This window comes from Stylophora pistillata, chromosome 13, assembly GCF_964205215.1.
Source record: "Stylophora pistillata chromosome 13, jaStyPist1.2, whole genome shotgun sequence".
Classification (NCBI taxonomy): domain Eukaryota; kingdom Metazoa; phylum Cnidaria; class Anthozoa; order Scleractinia; family Pocilloporidae; genus Stylophora; species Stylophora pistillata.
This window is the reverse complement of record NC_142531.1, coordinates 19,329,987-19,346,963: the sequence shown is the minus strand read 5'-3', so window position 1 is coordinate 19,346,963 and position 16,977 is coordinate 19,329,987. Positions and strand designations below refer to the sequence as shown.

The 16,977-nt window shown below is 40.2% G+C and overlaps 1 protein-coding gene and 1 non-coding gene across 3 annotated transcripts in view; both read right to left on the bottom strand.

The window, feature by feature from the left end:
* LOC111336852 (neurofibromin) overlaps positions 1 to 16,977 on the bottom strand; it is a 47,602-nt gene that overhangs the window by 10,874 nt on the left and 19,751 nt on the right. For both annotated transcript variants that reach the window (XM_088742642.1, XM_088742643.1), the window contains exons 31-58: positions 16,734 to 16,847; positions 15,955 to 16,133; positions 15,643 to 15,713; positions 15,399 to 15,539; positions 14,489 to 14,572; positions 14,024 to 14,193; positions 13,447 to 13,539; positions 13,215 to 13,257; positions 12,726 to 12,807; positions 12,436 to 12,512; positions 10,957 to 11,054; positions 9,944 to 10,093; positions 9,023 to 9,121; positions 8,682 to 8,784; positions 8,048 to 8,103; positions 7,764 to 7,887; positions 7,276 to 7,413; positions 6,194 to 6,304; positions 5,813 to 5,860; positions 5,620 to 5,721; positions 5,365 to 5,502; positions 4,393 to 4,458; positions 4,120 to 4,237; positions 3,664 to 3,749; positions 3,116 to 3,213; positions 2,799 to 2,889; positions 1,676 to 1,765; positions 307 to 426 (exon numbers count right to left, since the gene is read on the bottom strand). In XM_088742642.1, coding sequence (XP_088598768.1) covers positions 307 to 426; positions 1,676 to 1,765; positions 2,799 to 2,889; positions 3,116 to 3,213; positions 3,664 to 3,749; positions 4,120 to 4,237; positions 4,393 to 4,458; positions 5,365 to 5,502; positions 5,620 to 5,721; positions 5,813 to 5,860; positions 6,194 to 6,304; positions 7,276 to 7,413; positions 7,764 to 7,887; positions 8,048 to 8,103; positions 8,682 to 8,784; positions 9,023 to 9,121; positions 9,944 to 10,093; positions 10,957 to 11,054; positions 12,436 to 12,512; positions 12,726 to 12,807; positions 13,215 to 13,257; positions 13,447 to 13,539; positions 14,024 to 14,193; positions 14,489 to 14,572; positions 15,399 to 15,539; positions 15,643 to 15,713; positions 15,955 to 16,133; positions 16,734 to 16,847 — 2,890 coding nt within the window. The remainder of the gene's footprint in view (positions 1 to 306; positions 427 to 1,675; positions 1,766 to 2,798; positions 2,890 to 3,115; positions 3,214 to 3,663; positions 3,750 to 4,119; positions 4,238 to 4,392; positions 4,459 to 5,364; positions 5,503 to 5,619; positions 5,722 to 5,812; positions 5,861 to 6,193; positions 6,305 to 7,275; positions 7,414 to 7,763; positions 7,888 to 8,047; positions 8,104 to 8,681; positions 8,785 to 9,022; positions 9,122 to 9,943; positions 10,094 to 10,956; positions 11,055 to 12,435; positions 12,513 to 12,725; positions 12,808 to 13,214; positions 13,258 to 13,446; positions 13,540 to 14,023; positions 14,194 to 14,488; positions 14,573 to 15,398; positions 15,540 to 15,642; positions 15,714 to 15,954; positions 16,134 to 16,733; positions 16,848 to 16,977) is intronic.
* Positions 1,906 to 1,987, bottom strand: Trnal-uag (transfer RNA leucine (anticodon UAG)). The gene has a single exon. It is a non-coding gene; the product is annotated as a tRNA-Leu (tRNA).

The window sequence follows — 16,977 nt, the reverse complement described above, 5'->3', positions numbered from 1 at the left end:
GCTATTGTCGGTGTCTGCGATATTTTGTAGTCAAAACTCTGGCCTCTTCCTAGAGTAGCCCACGTGAAGACGAGAAAACTGAGTCATCCTCAGGGCGATTTGATTGAATTTGTCCCCCTGTCCGCTCCTGGGATGGAACTAGGGGACAAATTCAACCAAATCGCTAGAACCATTTCTGTCATTTATCAGAACAGCCTGTTCTATTTACGGATGGAAAAGTCTAGTAAGCCGGTTCTGACAAATAGTTTACGTCGAGTTTTCATATCTACAATGACCAAGTCAAGTCACCGAAGGAGAATGCATTACCGAGTCGAGCCTTCCAATAACCTTGCGTGACACAATTTGCACATTAGCTGACGCCAAAGCCACTGCAGTATCTGCCATCACTTCTGCCTTTACAGAACCCAGCCCTCCTGTGGCACTGGCCTGAAAGATAACAAAATCATTAAGACGCATCCAATAAGACAGAGAAAATCAAAAGATGTTTGGACCATGTACGCTTGAAACAATTGGGCAGGAAATTCAAAGTATCACAGCGTGACCTCTTGTACAACAGGATCAACATCAGTGTCTATTAAATTGCGCACCCACCGCTCCCGTAACCCGACGATAACCTTATCTTGTTATAAATTGACCGTTGTCGGACCAAGGGAGGGGAGGGGTAGGAACGCATTTGCTAGAAAAGGGATATTGACCGATATTTCCTCGCTAGCTCCCCTCTTCACCCCCCACCCCCACCCCCTCCCAAAAAAACGGAATTGGAGTTGACCAAAGCAAATCATAAAAAGGAACTGTGGTTCCTTGACAATTTGCTTTAGGCTGTTTCCACATTTCATGCCTTTTAGGTGTACCTAGTATTCAGAATTATTGAGAGCAATGTATGTATTGCGGGTTTCCAAGATAGAGAGTTTCAAATGAATAAAGGCTGTTAGTTTCGAAAGAAACTGTTTGGGGCTGCGTCGGTGGGAGTAACGAAATAATTTGGATATATCAACAAAGTTGAAATGGTAAATTGGCCACCGTAACGATTACAAAAGCTGACGTTTCGAGCGTTAGCCCTTCGTCGAAACGTCAGCTTTTGTAATCGTTACGGTGGCCAATTTACCATTTCAACTTTGTTGATATATCCAAATTATAGACCTTCAAGACAACCACCATTTTTTGTGGGTAGATTCATTTGTCGCTACAAAAGAGACTTAAAAGACATTTTTTTAATGAAGAACATAAATGTCTGCCTCGCATCGACTATCGGTCGAAAACCTCCCAATCTTTATGTTACCAAGTTTGTATATCTCACTGATACTTAATTTATTAGATTCGCCGACAGGCGGGGACACCGCAACAGTTTGCGACAATTACTGCAGGCCCAGTAAACCCCACCCATCCCACCCCAGGGGAGGACATCCACCACACAGTAATCTCGTGCATGGGAAATTAACGTCTCCTACCCCTAACCCTGCAGGAGACGGGGTCTACGGTTTATTCGTCCCGCACAACACAATCCGGCGCCCTATCCAATTGAGCTAACCGGGGGGGCGTGCATAAATAACTCGTGTTATGAAAAGTTATCATTGGAGTCTGACAAAAACGTTTACCTATAAAATCCCTGATTCATCAAATTTAAAAGAAAAAGAGAGAGAGAGAGTCATAAGCAAAAAGAAACAAGCGAAAATACCTTAATGAAGCAGTCAAGGACTGTATCCAGTAACTCGGTTACTTTACCCACATTTCCCCAAATTGTCGCTTGAACGGAGGGATACATGGTCTAGAACAGAGAAGTAATAACTTTGTCAGAATAACTTAATATTTAAAGTCTCGGTAGTAATCAATGATTGCATGCATTGGTTTTGCTTCACTACGTTAAGCGATTGGTACAGAAAACTTATGTAAAAAGTGCAACTATGTTGGCAGCGGTGGGATTCGAACCCACGCCATCGAAATGACTGGTGCCTAAAACCAGCGCCTTAGACCACTCGGCCACGCTACCATTTACACGCCATCAACGGAGACATTTAAGGTTAATAAATGAGTTGGCTAAAGTGTTTTCCTTATTTTCTCAACCGATCGAAATTCACACCAAAAGTACCCCAACTATGAAACTCGCGGTGGCAATTGTAAATCTCTTCTTGACAAGGAAAACACGACAGTTTATACGCGGAAAGTATAGACGCGGAAAACATGACAGTATATACAACAGACTATTTGCCGAGATACTTGTGATTGCAGAGTCTTTGATATGAAAATTGTTTGTTATTCTCATTAAAATAAACTCGTTTTCACAACAACAAAAAAACGGTCTGGAATATAGCGAAATTTCTTGGACTCGGAAATAATGTTTACATTTGGCTTTTTCGTATTTCAAGCAAAATTTTGTGATTTTTTTGTCAAAACAAGTTTATTTCATCTTCTAACGATGTTGCAAAAGTAAAAGGATAATCTTCACCAACTATCAAATTTTATGTGAATTATCAGCTGAATTAAACCCGCAATTTGATTGGCTCTTACTTATGATCTATTGGAGGATAGACGCATAGATGACGTCACCACTAACAGCATTTTTTCCTTTTTTCCTTTTTTATCATACGAAAAAGATGGCATTTTGCTTTGGGTCTGTACCGTGATAGATCACAGAGGACGTCAATACTGTATTTAAAGAACATCAGTGCCACTTTGTTTTCTTACCACATTTTGACACCTGTGATGTATTACTGACCACGCGCACGGCACCACGGGATCTATTGTTATTTGATACGTAGACTTTTCGCGGGAAAAAAATTAAGAACTGTCAGACTACTTACTCCTTTTTCTTTCACCGTTAGATTTATCAGTTCTTCAAGGATACGGGTCATTTTCACTTTCTGTGGATCATCCGCTGGGAACCGGCAAAATCTAAAAAAGACAAAATACCTGTAGGAAGGCGTCGAGATCCGAAAACTATACCATGTTTTGATGACCAAGCTTTTGTTATTTTAATCATCAACAATACACTTAAACTAGCCAACACAAGCCTAAAGTTGTTGCTACCTCAACTCCAGACAAAATTTTAAAGAGATAAAACAATAACAGACGCCATGTATGTCCTATTCAATAACACGCTACCGTCACGATAACAAACCTTGCAAGGTTTGGTAGCCAAGGTGCCATGTATTCCAGACACAAATGTTTCAGTTCATAATCTGACTTCACAAAACCCGCAATGCACTCTTCAAGGAACTGTAAGTAAGGAAGAGAAGAGAAGAAAACTGATAAGATGAGTGCAAAAACCAAATAGCGATCAATAGATTTATTGACAAGCAATTTCATAGTTAAAGACCTGACATGAATAACGATGACAGCTGCGTCAAGAGTTGAGATTTTTGGGAAACAAAGGAACCGTTTCCTTAGAACTAGTCGTGTAAGTGTTTGTTGCCACTCCTCACTCCACCCCCCCCCCCCAAAAAAAAATAGCAAAGAAATTCGTCAATTTTTCATTAAGAGGTTACTGATAACCCATTTACCCTCCTGGATGGAGAGGGGCAATATGGGGGTTAAGTGTAATCCCAGAACACAATATAATGACCCCGCCTGCTGCTCGATCCCAGACCCCTCGCTATAACTACAACGCGCCCACCATTGAAGAGAAGGAGGAACGCCAGAAAAACAAGAAATGTATCCTTCTCTAACCTCAAGAGTCAGCTGTGGTTCTCTAGCAGCAAGTTTTTCACTGATTCCAACTATGAACAGTGTATTGTTTGCAGGGATGCACAGACCTGAGAGATAGAATGATGTTGACACTCGTTGCATCGCAAAATCGGAAACTATAAAGCTCTTGACGTAATCTTAGTTTCAATCGATATGATGACTTGAGCATTTTCCTTGTACCACAACAAAACTTTCAAGATTTTCTTTTGACGAAGTTAACTTGGTTGAAGGAAAATATCAGCAACGATTCTTTTCTTGGGTGTGGTTAGAACAAGCAAACACCTTAACCCGTTGACGCCTGAATCACAGGTAAAGGTCATGAGAATAAAGAAATTGATCACCAACTAAAGAAGCTCTTGATTATTAAACCAATTCTCCACGTCAGCACCTTAGGAAATGTATAGAGAACAGTATGGAGAACATGCATACTGATGTTACCTGTTCCTTCCAGAAGTCTTTCCTCGATTTTCAAGTTGAACGACTTTGTTACAGAACACAACAGGTTGTAGGCAGCCAAGCGAAGGCTGGGATCTGATGTACCAAGATTCAACAAAGCCTACAATTGGAAGAAAACGCAACCAAATTCATCTCAAAGTCATTTTCTACAGCGACTGTGCATGTTACGTGATAGGGAGTACACAAAACACAAGAGAGGACAAAAGCATATGTAGACTTTTCCAAATTTTCCCACAATTGTACACAATGTATTACCATGTTCAGCAACGTTCCTGGGACATCTTTGGGCTTGATCTTCTTACTCGTAGTTGTGGATGAATCCTGAAAAGAGTAAACGGAAATAATCAAAATGTACTGAACAACATCGAAAACAACTATAACAACAACAAAGAGGTATAGAATGAAGTTAAAAACACACGTCGATCGGCTAAAATTGAACTCAACACTGCCTGCCCTCAGCCGTTTGTAACGTTAATAGAGAGATTAAGCACCACGTATTTTTTCCCACGAACGGCAGAGGGTCACGTGACCTGACATTTCCCGCGTTTCCCGTTTGCCGGCCGCCGTTTCTACTCGAGGAGGACATTTTTCCCGTTTGAAGGCAACGCGAAAACGTGAGTATTTGCAGCCCATTTTTACCGACTATTTCTACATTTTGATGGCTTGCTTTTATAGCTAAGCTTCGTTTATCATCTTACTTCTATATGAACTGCTTGTAAAGCTAATAGAGTTCAAATTAAAGCGGAAAATACATTACTTCTCTGTATCCATTATTTCTAGTCGCAGTGAATGGCGACCGAGAACATTTGTTCTGCCGTGTCGCCGGGAAGCTTAAACAGACGAACATCGCGGACGGAAAACGACAAACGGCTAGCCGACGTTCAGCGTTCGCCGCTTTCGTGGTGCTTAATCTAACTAAAAAGAAATTTTTTGCTGGTTACCTGCAGAACTGATTTTAGGATTACGGGAAAAGTGAATTAACTCGCAGTTTATTTTAAACTCATTATTACAACGTTTTTCAATTAATTGTCGCGAGACGAAAACCATAGTAATCACCACAGCCAACCAGAATAAAGGAAACTATTACAAGCAGCCAGTTGGAGCTCGAACTACCAGTAAACGCGGGAAAAAGCGAGCAATCAAGTCCCGCTTGATTTGAGTTTTGTTTCTGATTGGTTGAAAATTTGGCGCGAATTTTATAAACTAATAATAGAGAGTACTACATACGGGTTGTGAGAGCTGCCATCTGGTCTTAACGTGCGTAACAGCTTGAACAATCTGTTCACTGTCATTACTCATCAGAAGAATTCCTGGACCAACATTTGCCAGTTTTAACAGACAGAGGTTCTCATCCTCCACAGTGGCCTGATAAAGAAAGAGAAATGAAGGTTGGATTATAAAAAGCTATCACTTCTATCAGTCAGCGAGAAAAGTCAGGAAAGAGTTCTTTCTTGGCCCGACATTGTCCTTGATCCCACTTACCCCCTTAACTTCGGAGGCATAATACACATCATTAAGGATGCTTGAATAACCCAACACTCTATGTCTCTCTGGGGTGGTGATCTGCACTGATGTGGGGCCAACCTAAACAAGCGATAAAACAAATTTGCTAAGTGACCTATACATGGTTATGGATTCTTAGTTTGCCAACTATTGTAATACAGAGATTTATTACCTTGACTAAAACATTGCTCCTGCTCGACACCCTGAAAGCGTGAAAAACCTGTAAAACAAACAAAAAAAAAAACTTTTGTGAATGTAAAATACAATGCAGGGTATGTCAAAAACCTTTGTACTAACAAACATAACCGCCAATCAGAATAACGGAGAATATCACAAGGAACCATTAAGAAGTTTAATAGAAAAAAAAAACGTCCTGTCCGAGGCGCGGGAAAACGCGGCTTACCAAGTCGTACATGGTATCTGATTGGACGAAAACATGGCGCGAGTTTCCTCGCCCAAATCAAAGAGCGAAGCAGAGTAAGACCAAAGCAATCCCGTATTGCTTTGACAATCAGTAGAAGATAGCTGCAAACGGTGTACAATAATTGCTTACCTTTAAGTCTTCCTCGAGGGACACAGTGGAACTTGGTAACTTGAGTTCACTCGAACTAATGTACTCGTGTAGTTTACTTAGAGACTCACAAACCCGAACTACAGAACGACCCTGTAAGGAAATAGATACACTTACCAACATATGCACAAGAAAGATAAAAAATGGTTTTTAATGGATGAAGCTGTAGCTTAATAGCTAAATTGATGCCTGGTGACACACTACAGGCTCAGGTACAACCACCAACTCATCATAGTGCACAGCACATCATATGAGGTCACAGAACTATCATTTTGTGCAAAAAATCTTACGAGAAAACAATCATCTACTTTAAACATAGCAAGAGTACTGGACAGTTCTCCGGATGTAGTGCATCAACGAGTTGAATGTGTTCTTGAAACAAGAATATTAATAGCACACACGTGCACAAGCATCTTTTCAGCCTGCAGTACAGGTGTCTTACTTGGGCGAGTGAACGTTAAGAAGCGCGCGATCGTTTATTCAACCGTCCATGTTTAATTTAGAGTTAGAGTCGAACGTAGGGGAAGGGGGTGGGAAGGGGCGAAAATAGTAATAGTCACTCCCCCACCCTCACCCCCTCCTTATTTTTTTCACTGTCGCTCACCCCCTTGGTGCAAATTTCTCTCTCTCCCCAGCCTTCCGCTTCCATCAAAATCAAAGATGACGGCCATGATTTTCGCTAAGAAAATACTCGGCACTCGCTCGCCACAATTACGCCTGCTCTGCAAGCTAGAATCTTCTGTAATTTCTAACTGGTCATTCAAAATTTCTGTGTTTCCTTCCTAAACTACCTGTCCTTCTCTCAGTCTATGTTCTCTTCCTCACAACCCTTTGTCTGCCATTTAACCCTTTACACCCTAACATCAGTAGGGATATTCTCCACACCGTTCTCTATACATTTCCTAAGGAGCTGATAAGGAGAATTTGTTTGACGATCATTAACTTCTTGAGTTGGTGATACTTTATTCTTGTGACCTTAATGTGTGATTCTGGTGTGATATTGTAAAGAGAAATTAGATGGTAGTGACTCTTCTGGGTCGTATGTAAAAGCAAGAAATAATTACCTTCAAAGGAGACAAGTGACGTTCGTTGTACTTGGCATATTGCCTCAGTGAACTGCTGCAGTTATACAAGTACGTTGCTCGGAGATTCTTCACCGCTCCATCGGGTACGACTGTTAAAAGTTTTAACACAGTGGACGGCTGAAACAGATCATTCAACGGTAAGAAATAGACCGAAAGCAGACGAACTACAACAAGGAATATGAGATTTTCCTTTCGTATTTGACATTCAAAATTACTTGAAAGAAGGTTTCAATCTACACAGTGTTCTAGTTAGCGAAAGAATGCAGCGAGAGATGACTCCTGGCTGTCACTTTAGTAACAAAAAAAAACACTTAAACCAGTTTCCACACACCCTATCATATCATCTACTTTCACAACCTCTGGTCGTTGAAAAAAAAGCTTTAACAAAAATCTATCAAAGAAATAAGAAAATTAACCGTTATCTTATAACGGTTTGGCAGCAAAAGGAGATCAATCTTTCCACTTACACTAAACCTGTTTTCTAAAGTTGTATGGGTGAAGTCTACAACTAGCTCCCAGGGTCTTTCGATGCAGCTTTCCAGTGTTATTAGGGCGTGGTAAATGAGAAGTTCGTCAGTAATTTGGTCTCCTCTGAAATTCAAAACAAAAACATATCACTTATCATTAAGTTTGGTCTTCTTCAGCTATTCATGGCGAGAAATCGAGGACAGCATGGCGTCCAAGCATGTGTTCTGCGTTCCTTTACCGGGATTTAAAAATGAAGCTCTTAAAAGGCTTGTTTGCACAATACCTGAATCGTCTGGCGATATAGTAGAACACAGGATGTCCACTTTTTGACTTGCCACCCTTGAATGAAAAGAAATCACATAAGCCTTAACCATGTGTTCTACTAAAACCAAACTATTGGAAACCTTTTAATACCAGCGGCACAATCTATAACATATCATTGGTAATTCATTTGTAGTTTGCAAGTTTATTTAACCACGAGTTTTTTCCTTCAACGTTGTTGTACAAGTCGATCACAGGTTGAGCACAATCTAGCCACAATCAGTTTTGAAACTTTTTCGGTGGTCAATTCATCAACTCATTTGATAAAACCAACATTACTTTGTTAATACCACCGACGCAGTACCACAGTTTCTTAACTTACCCCCTTTATTCGTTTGGCTGAAACAAGGTTCGAATTTAAGAACAAAACTTACTTAAAAATTTGAACACAACTTTTCAGGCTTAGAACGCAGTTCCAAACAAGTTTTAAAGCAAGATGAACGACTTTGCACTAATCGTCATGGTAGTGAAAATTTTCTGCCTAACATGGTACAGTTTAGAACTGAAATCACAACACGCGCTTAGAATTTCCACAAACTTTGTAAGCATGGACCGTCATCGCAAAAACATTTATTGTACAAAAAGTCTAGACGTACTTGATAAAACACGTTTAAACTTTTCATGGCTTGTAAATCGTCCCGGCTCTCTTCGGCGTGACGCGCCATAAACTCTTCAAAACGAGTTCCATCCTGCCACCGCCTGAAAAAAACAAAACAAAGAAAAGATAAACATTGACATAAACAATGCATAAAATGTATGCTGGGCATAAACAATGCATAAAATGTAAACAGCGTCTTCTCCACTGACGTCACAGCGCTTTTCAATTGGGAGTCTAAAACTTGCAATTCAGGGCTCAGTTCTATAGACGGCGGAAAAAGCTATCGAACGGATAAATCGTTATTGAGCGGATAAGTTATTGCAAAACGTTTAAACTTACAGATGCGAAAAATGATTTTTCTGCTGATCAGGTGGTCCAAGGTGAGCCAGCAGAGTGGACATTTTCTCAAAAGGTCTTCTACCAAAGGTCTTGAATTCACTGAAAGAGACAAACAAGATCTTAGTAATTCGTTTGTATAGTATTAAATATATTAACCAGTAGTTTCACTAGCAACCTTTGTGGCTTCCCTTGGTGTTGATGTATGGGATCCCATGAAAATGGGTTCCCACTCCACTGATGAGCAAACTCGTGATCAGTGGGTAAAACATTTACCCACTCGTGATCAGTGGATCTTAGTAATTCTCCTAACAACGTAATAACGTAATAACGTAGCTCCATTAACCTAATAACGTAGCTCCATTAACCTAATAACGTAGCTCCCTTAACCTAATAACGTAGCTCCATTTTCTGCCTTTAAAAGCACACACAACCCACAATTCCTCTATTCGCTCCGACGAAGGGCTAACGCTCGAAACGTCAGCTTTTGTAATCGTTACGGTGGCCAATTTACCATTTCAACTTTGTTGATATATCCAAATTAATTCTCCTAACAGGCTACCAAACATTTTTTATGATGTTAGTTTGGAGAATTTTGTATTGGATCAATTAACAATTTCCAAATATTTTAAATTTCTGTCTTATTTAATACTGTGTTCCTAATTCAATTTCGAGTTTTTACAGTGAGCAACCAAACTAAATGACTTAAGAGTATCGCAAGATTTGTAGATAGAATATAAGTTCATTTTTTAATCAACGTTGTCCACGGCGTCACCGTCGTCGTCGTTTCTTAAACTCCCCATTGAAGGTGACAAATGTTCTTTTGTTGGTAACTTCTACGAACTGATGAAGTAAAAATACAATTTCCAATAGGGTGTCTTTTCTAAGCATTCAACATTCAACACCTGGGAAATAACCGCTAACCTCTTCGTGGCAAGATAAGTTCCAATCTTTTCCTGATGATCCCACAAGAGTTTGTGTAGACTCAACACACTACTATCGCTAATAAAAGAATAACTTGTGCTGTCCTCCTCTCTCTTTGAAGGACACTTTGACGAAATGGCGTTAAAAAATCTGAAAATAAAAACAGTACCATATCAGGACAACTAATCTCACTGAGAATGGAGACTGCTTTAACAGTTGGTTGTATTTTTTTTTTTTTTTCTTGTGCAGCTTTGCCAAGTCCATAATTTTGAAGTTTAGGTTGAGGTTTCACGTTAATCTTTGCTAAACTCCAGGAGGCACCAAAAGCTTCGGATTATATATGTTACAAAATGTTCCCAAGGCCTTCTCGGGTACACTTTTTCACTGTTAAAAGGACGTGGCAAATGACAAGTTCGTTACTGATTTACTCACCCTTGAAATCTTTCACAAAAATATAGTACTTATCATTAAGTCTAATCTATGTGAGATGCAATGAACAATGAAATATATGAAGTTCATATATTTTGTACTGCGGTATTAGATACATATGATGCACGATCCTCGCAGTAGAGAGCGCTATTTAAGCAATAGCAAAAATCAGACCTGAAAAAAATCAGGCTTTAAATAGCGCTATCTACTGCGAGGATCGCACATCATACGTATCTAATCTATGTCAAAGCCAAGACAATTAAAATAACGTAGACCGGGGAAAAATTCCTCAAACGTTTAGAATTTCAGTATCATGCATCAACATCAACATCGACATCGACATCAAGTTCTTCGTAACCCTTTCCATATCAAGAAGTAGACATAATCAAGTAAGCGCATCTTATGGTTTTCAATACCTCAGCAACGTCTGGAGTTTACTTACAAAGTTTTTTCTCATAAATTTCCCCCAAAACAATCGAGAGGAAATTATTAAGGTCACAAGTTCTGTTCTCAGTACTTGGAAACCGAAAAAGGGTCACTATTAAGCAATGATAACTGAAAACGGATCACTTTGGCCCACTTACTTTCTCGCCTTATCGAAGTTTGCTTGAAGGAAACCGTTAAAAGGTTCCATGTGTTTCTCCTTTGTAAAGAGGACATGATTGGCTAAATTTTGGAGGATCTAAAAAAGACCACATGTGGGAAGCAGTTAAAAAAGAGGATCATATTATAATCAGATAAGTCTGAGGAGCCACCTGGACAAAGTCTGACATAGAGACAAGCGGATGGACCAGCTGATTTACGGACAAACGAAACGACAGACTCCTAAACGGACTGATTGACCGGTGGACGAACTGACTGACCAACTGATTGACAAGCAAGATGGACCCACTGATAGCCTTACTAGAAGCGTAAATTATAGAATAAAGGAGATAAGTTTCTAAAGAAACTGTGGTCCTGCGTCGGTGGGGGTAACAAGGTAATTTGGTTGTATCAACTAAGTTGAAATTGTAAATTGGCCACCGTAAAGAGTTAAAAGCTGACATTTTGAGCGTTAGCCCTTCATCAGAGTAAATGGCTCTGACGAACGAAGGGCTAACGCTCGAAACGCCAGCTTTTAACTCTACAAGGTGGCCAGTTGATTGATAGAATGACTGACTAGCTGACGGAGTAAGTGATTGACTGACTAAGGGACTGACGGACTGACTAAATGATTAATTGATTGATTGGCAATATATACGGACGGACGGACTCAGATGGATTTAACATGAAGGTCTGACCAATAGACTCACTGGCTGACCTACGGACTAACTGACTGATTGAATAACAGGATGGACTAAGGGCTGATAGTTTCTAAAGAAACTGTTTGGGGCTGCGTCGGTGGGGGTAACGAAATAATTTGAAAATATCAACAAAGTTGAAATGGGAAATTGGCCACCGTTGCGATTATAAAAGCTGACGTTTCGAGCGTTAGCCCTTCGTCGGAGCAAACAGGATGGACTGATTGGTGGACTGATTGATAGATTGATTGACAAGATTGACTGACTGTTGGACTGAGTGTGACTGACTGATTGATTGAGAACATGGATTAATTAACCAACTGACTGACTGACTGACTGACTGACTGACTGAGTGACTGACTGACTGACTGAGTGACTGAGTGACTGACTGAGTGACTGACTGACTGACTGACTGACTGACTGACTGAGTGACTGACTGAGTGACTGACTGAGTGACTGACTGAGTGACTGACTGAGTGACTGACTGAGTGACTGACTGAGTGACTGACTGACTGAGTGACTGACTGAGTGACTGACTGAGTGACTGACTGACTGAGTGACTGACTGAGTGACTGACTGAGTGACTGACTGAGTGACTGACTGAGTGACTGACTGAGTGACTGACTGACTGAGTGACTGACTGAGTGACTGACTGAGTGACTGACTGAGTGACTGACTGAGTGACTGACTGAGTGACTGACTGAGTGACTGACTGACTGACTACAAACAGACAGATGGACTGACTGACCAACCAACTGTGTTTCTCGAGAGCAAACCCTTTACCTTTGACAGTAACATGAGTCCTCTTCTCATCTCTTCTGGAGGAATCTGGTCAACAATTCCTGTGGCGTGGGGTGAAGCTAAACGATAAAATTACGTGGAAGCTCATTCTTAGCCTCGTGAGGATTTTTTTTTTTCAAATAACAGAAGTGGAAGGGGACAGACCTTAACCATTAAGTCATACATTGTGATCATATACCCTTTTACGGAGATAAAATAAAACAGAAACGAAGCTAGAGCTCTAAAATTTTAATCCATGCACTATGTAGGCTTCAATAACAACGCACACGTACTTATCGCTGGGTTTATGAATCTCAGAAAAAAAGCACTCCCCACTGCTTCTAAACTGTGCTTTGGGAATCTCTGGTGAACAATCTATAACCAAAATAAATGTTTTCGCAGTGAATGGTCAGTTGATTCAAAGAAGTATAAAAAAAATTACTCAGGTCAGAAAACACCACCATGGTGAGCTTGAGTGTTTCAAACTACGTATACAGTTTCTCAACAACTATCAGTCTTGTATTAGATTAATATTCATTTCATAGGGTGTTGAAAGTAGACTTCGTTTAACAATCATGAGGTTCTTTAGTTGGGGATCATTTCCGTTATTCTCATGATCTTAACGTGTGATTCAGAAGTAATATTGTCAGGAGAAATTGAATGCTAATCAATCAAAGGGGTCAAGAGGTTAAATGGCTGTGTCCATCCTTTCAAAACAGTTCAAAGGAAAGAAAACTCTTAGACCCTTTTTAAGACGTAATATTTCAGTGTTCCACACTTACCTCCTTTAGACAGTTACACAGACGTCGTAGCTGGATAGGAAAACTAAAACACAGACGGACAAAAAGGGACTCAGCACCATGGCCGTATCTCAAACTTTGTATATAAAGGGTCTCAAATAAATTCATTCAAACATCAAGTCGACCAAGCTATTTACGATTACGATCGAATTTCAGATGAAATCACTACACCAACAGATTGCCTGAACTGTGCTGAACACTAATCCCGATTTACCTTTCAGCTGAAATTACAATCTCGTTGATGAACTTTTGAGCAGCCTTGATCAGGTTGTTTCTGTTCTCTTCGACATTTTGACCTTTTTCAAGCCTTAAATGAGAAGAAAAACAGAAATACGCTCAATTAAAGATATGTAATAAGAAAGACCAGCCTTTATTGATTCTCACTCGCTTGATTCGCCTACTTTAAAAGAGGAGTATACTCCAGAAAAACCACATCAGTGTCTTTACACTTTTAAAAGGCGGACATAGAAATTACATGATTTCTTAAGCTTACTTTTTTACTTTTCCTTAAACGGAAGAGAAGTTGGTAAATCCCAGGTTATCCTCCCCCCTCCTCCCTCCCCCCTTCCCCCTCCCTCCTTCCTCCCTCCCCCCAACCCCCTACCCCCCGTAAATCGTCAGGTTTCCCTGACAATTTATTAGAACTCATTCATGGTTATTATAAATCACATTCCTTCGGCTCATGATTTATGACCTTTCCTCGCGTTCTCCCAACACCCACGTGGCTTTGTCACGTTATAGAGCCCGGAAAAATGTGTTCTATTGCTTAAATAATCCTATTGTAAGCCAACCTTGTAGGATCCACTTCAAACGAGACATGTTCTTTGTACATAGGGGCTATCAGCGGAGTGAGCAGTGTGTGGAGGTAACTACCACCAAACACTTTGAAACAGTACGCCATGGTTTTGCTCGAAAGACTGTTTCCTCTGAAGAGTGTCTGCATTCCCTCCGTGCTGTAAACCTGTTCGGAAGATGGTTTAGGTCGTTTATTTTAACCTACACCGTCTCCCAACTTTTACAAAATGTGATAGTTTGATCTTCAGATATTATTTTAAATGGTCTTCTCTCACTGCTCAGTTGAAGTCGAACAATTTTTAACACGAGGTGTTCGAGAAAAATGAGACTACTCTGACTAGTTTTCTTGAAACTTCAGTTGCTGAAGTTTGCTTCCATCTACTAAAACTTAGGTGACTCATGAAATTCATTCTCAAGTGTTCGAAAAAAGTAAATAAACAAACAAAATACAAGGCGCGCACCTCCATGGCAAATAAGTTGTTCAGAAGCTGAGGCAGATTCTTTCTGTCATCAAAAAGGGTGACCAGAACGTGAGCCAGTTCATCCTAAAATGAAAACAAGACGGGAATCTTTACAACAAATTTAATTTTGTTGCCATCCACAGCTACTACTTCAAAGTTTCACAATAAGCTTACAGCTGCTTCGAGAAAGGTTGTCTGAAAAAAGGGAAAAAAGTGCACGCGACAATCTCGTAAGATAATCTTGGTATCGGGTAATCAATGAATTTTAATAAGTCAAATCAGACAACAAATTAGTTGATACTAACAAAGCCGCGATGCCATCAAAGCCGCGATTCCTCGTCCTTACAGTGAGGTTTCCGCAGATTTCCCTGAAATCCTGACGTCACGAAACTGTGACCTGAAACTACCCACAATACCTTTCGGGGTTGTCGCAAGCACTTTTACACTTTATCCGACAACCTTTCTCAAAACAGCTTTATATTTGTCCTCACACCTAGTAACCTATGGAATACAGTTTTGTTTCTTCCAATAAAAATGCACTGTGATCGTGTCTTCTGCGTGAGTATAAAGGTAAAGAGAGACCGGCACGGAATCCCCATGTGGCTTTCGTGGTTGCGTCGCATTCTCGCCTCCAAATTGTGTTTTTGCTCTCACACACGTGTCGTCAGGGATTTTCCCTTTTATGAGAGATAATCGGATGTTAAATAAAAAATGTTTTGTTAGGCGGAAATCTACCTGCTTAATAACACATTGGTACTGTAAAGGAGAAGTTCTATGTTGCTCACTACGAGAAATCAATGGATTAACCGAACTAAATACTTTATACCATTGCATGACTGAACTTGCCTAAAAAACATTGTGGATTGACTGATAGATTCTAGAACGTTTTCGAAAAGGAAAAACACTTTACCATCTGCTGTGCTGGTACCACATTGGCCAAGGCCATCACAATAGGCAGCTTGCCTTTCTCTCCTGTCAGCGTCAACAAGTCCACCAGTCTATCAAATCTGTCCATTAACACCGTGTCCGCCAAATTGTCAAATTCAGTGCCCTGAGGAAAAGTTATTCAATGAGTCAATCAAAAGTAAAACTTACTTCTTAGAAAAATAGGAGGGTAGACAAAACCTGAATCAGAAACATTATTTAGACTGAACCTGTTGCAGAATCTTGGTGAGAACCTCCATAAAAACAGCTCTTGTCTGTAAATCATCATGGTATCCTAGGCCTGAAAATGCAGTAATAGTTAAAATCACAATGCCCCTTCCATCTACCTGCCCATGCACATGTGTTACTGATGTTGGGGTAGTTTCTGGCTTCCCCTCCTCCCCCCTCCCCATCGCTTTGTCGCTCGTCCCAGATCTTTCAGCCGTTCAACATGGCGACCGAACATATTCGCCGCGCTGAATCTCGCGCATACCAGTACCGTCTACAAGCAAGCTAGGGCATAAAGAGTTAATTTGACTTACCTATTGCATACATGAGTCCAGTATCAATGTTAGCATTCAGTAAATTGGACATGGCCAAGACAGCATTTTGATGCAATGTTTGGGATGCATTATGGTGCATTTCACCTTCTTCTTCTTGCTCATCTGTAGTTTTTATACCCTTCTCTCCGTTCATTAAGTTCATGAATAGAGTGAAGTACCTGAATAGTCAAGAAATAAGACACTGTCTACGTCATTTCTTAGAAATAAAAGCTGAAAAAGGACTTTCTGTAAGGTTTTTGCAATACCTTGTTCTCAACGATATGAAGTAGCGGGACGAAATGTAAAATAAAAATCGGTCGCCAAGCGAGTTGAGGCTCATTAAGTTCTACCAACTCTCTTCTTATATCAAGAGAATGTTTAATCCATCGGTTCTCACAGGAACAGGTACACCTTTAAATTGCGCTAATTTTAGAAATTTGCGCCAAAGTGATATGTACAGAAGGTATGTTAAGTGCATACTAGGGAATCATATCAAGAAAATCAGAAACCGTACAAAAAGGCAGCCTCTTCAGTTGGATTCTGATTTTCCCCTGTTATGAAACGATTTCGGCTTGGTGATGTCGTAAGGAATAAGAACCCAATTTTCATACTCTCAAATGGCGTACAACAATTGACCTAGCACAAGTTTATGGGAGAAAAATTGATAATTTTGTCGGTTGGCAAAAAAATGAAATGTACAAAGAGCTCCTGCAGTTGATTTTTAAGCGTCTCAAAACATTTAGAGATTACATTCTGTTTTTCCAAGAAGTAAGTCTTACTTGAGAAAAAGTTGTGACTTGGCCTCCATAATATCTGTCTCCATTCCCTCGGGTTGCAGGGGTAAGCCAGAGAGGAGTGATGCTATTGCACGCATCACAGTAGCATCAAGATCTCTGCAACACCAAATTTCATGTGATTGGTACGTGAATAAAGAATGTATCCGTCTGAGAGTTAGGTAACTGAGGAGTCAGCACAAAACAAGGTCTAAAAATATCCATGATATGTTTATATCTTGCAAATTTT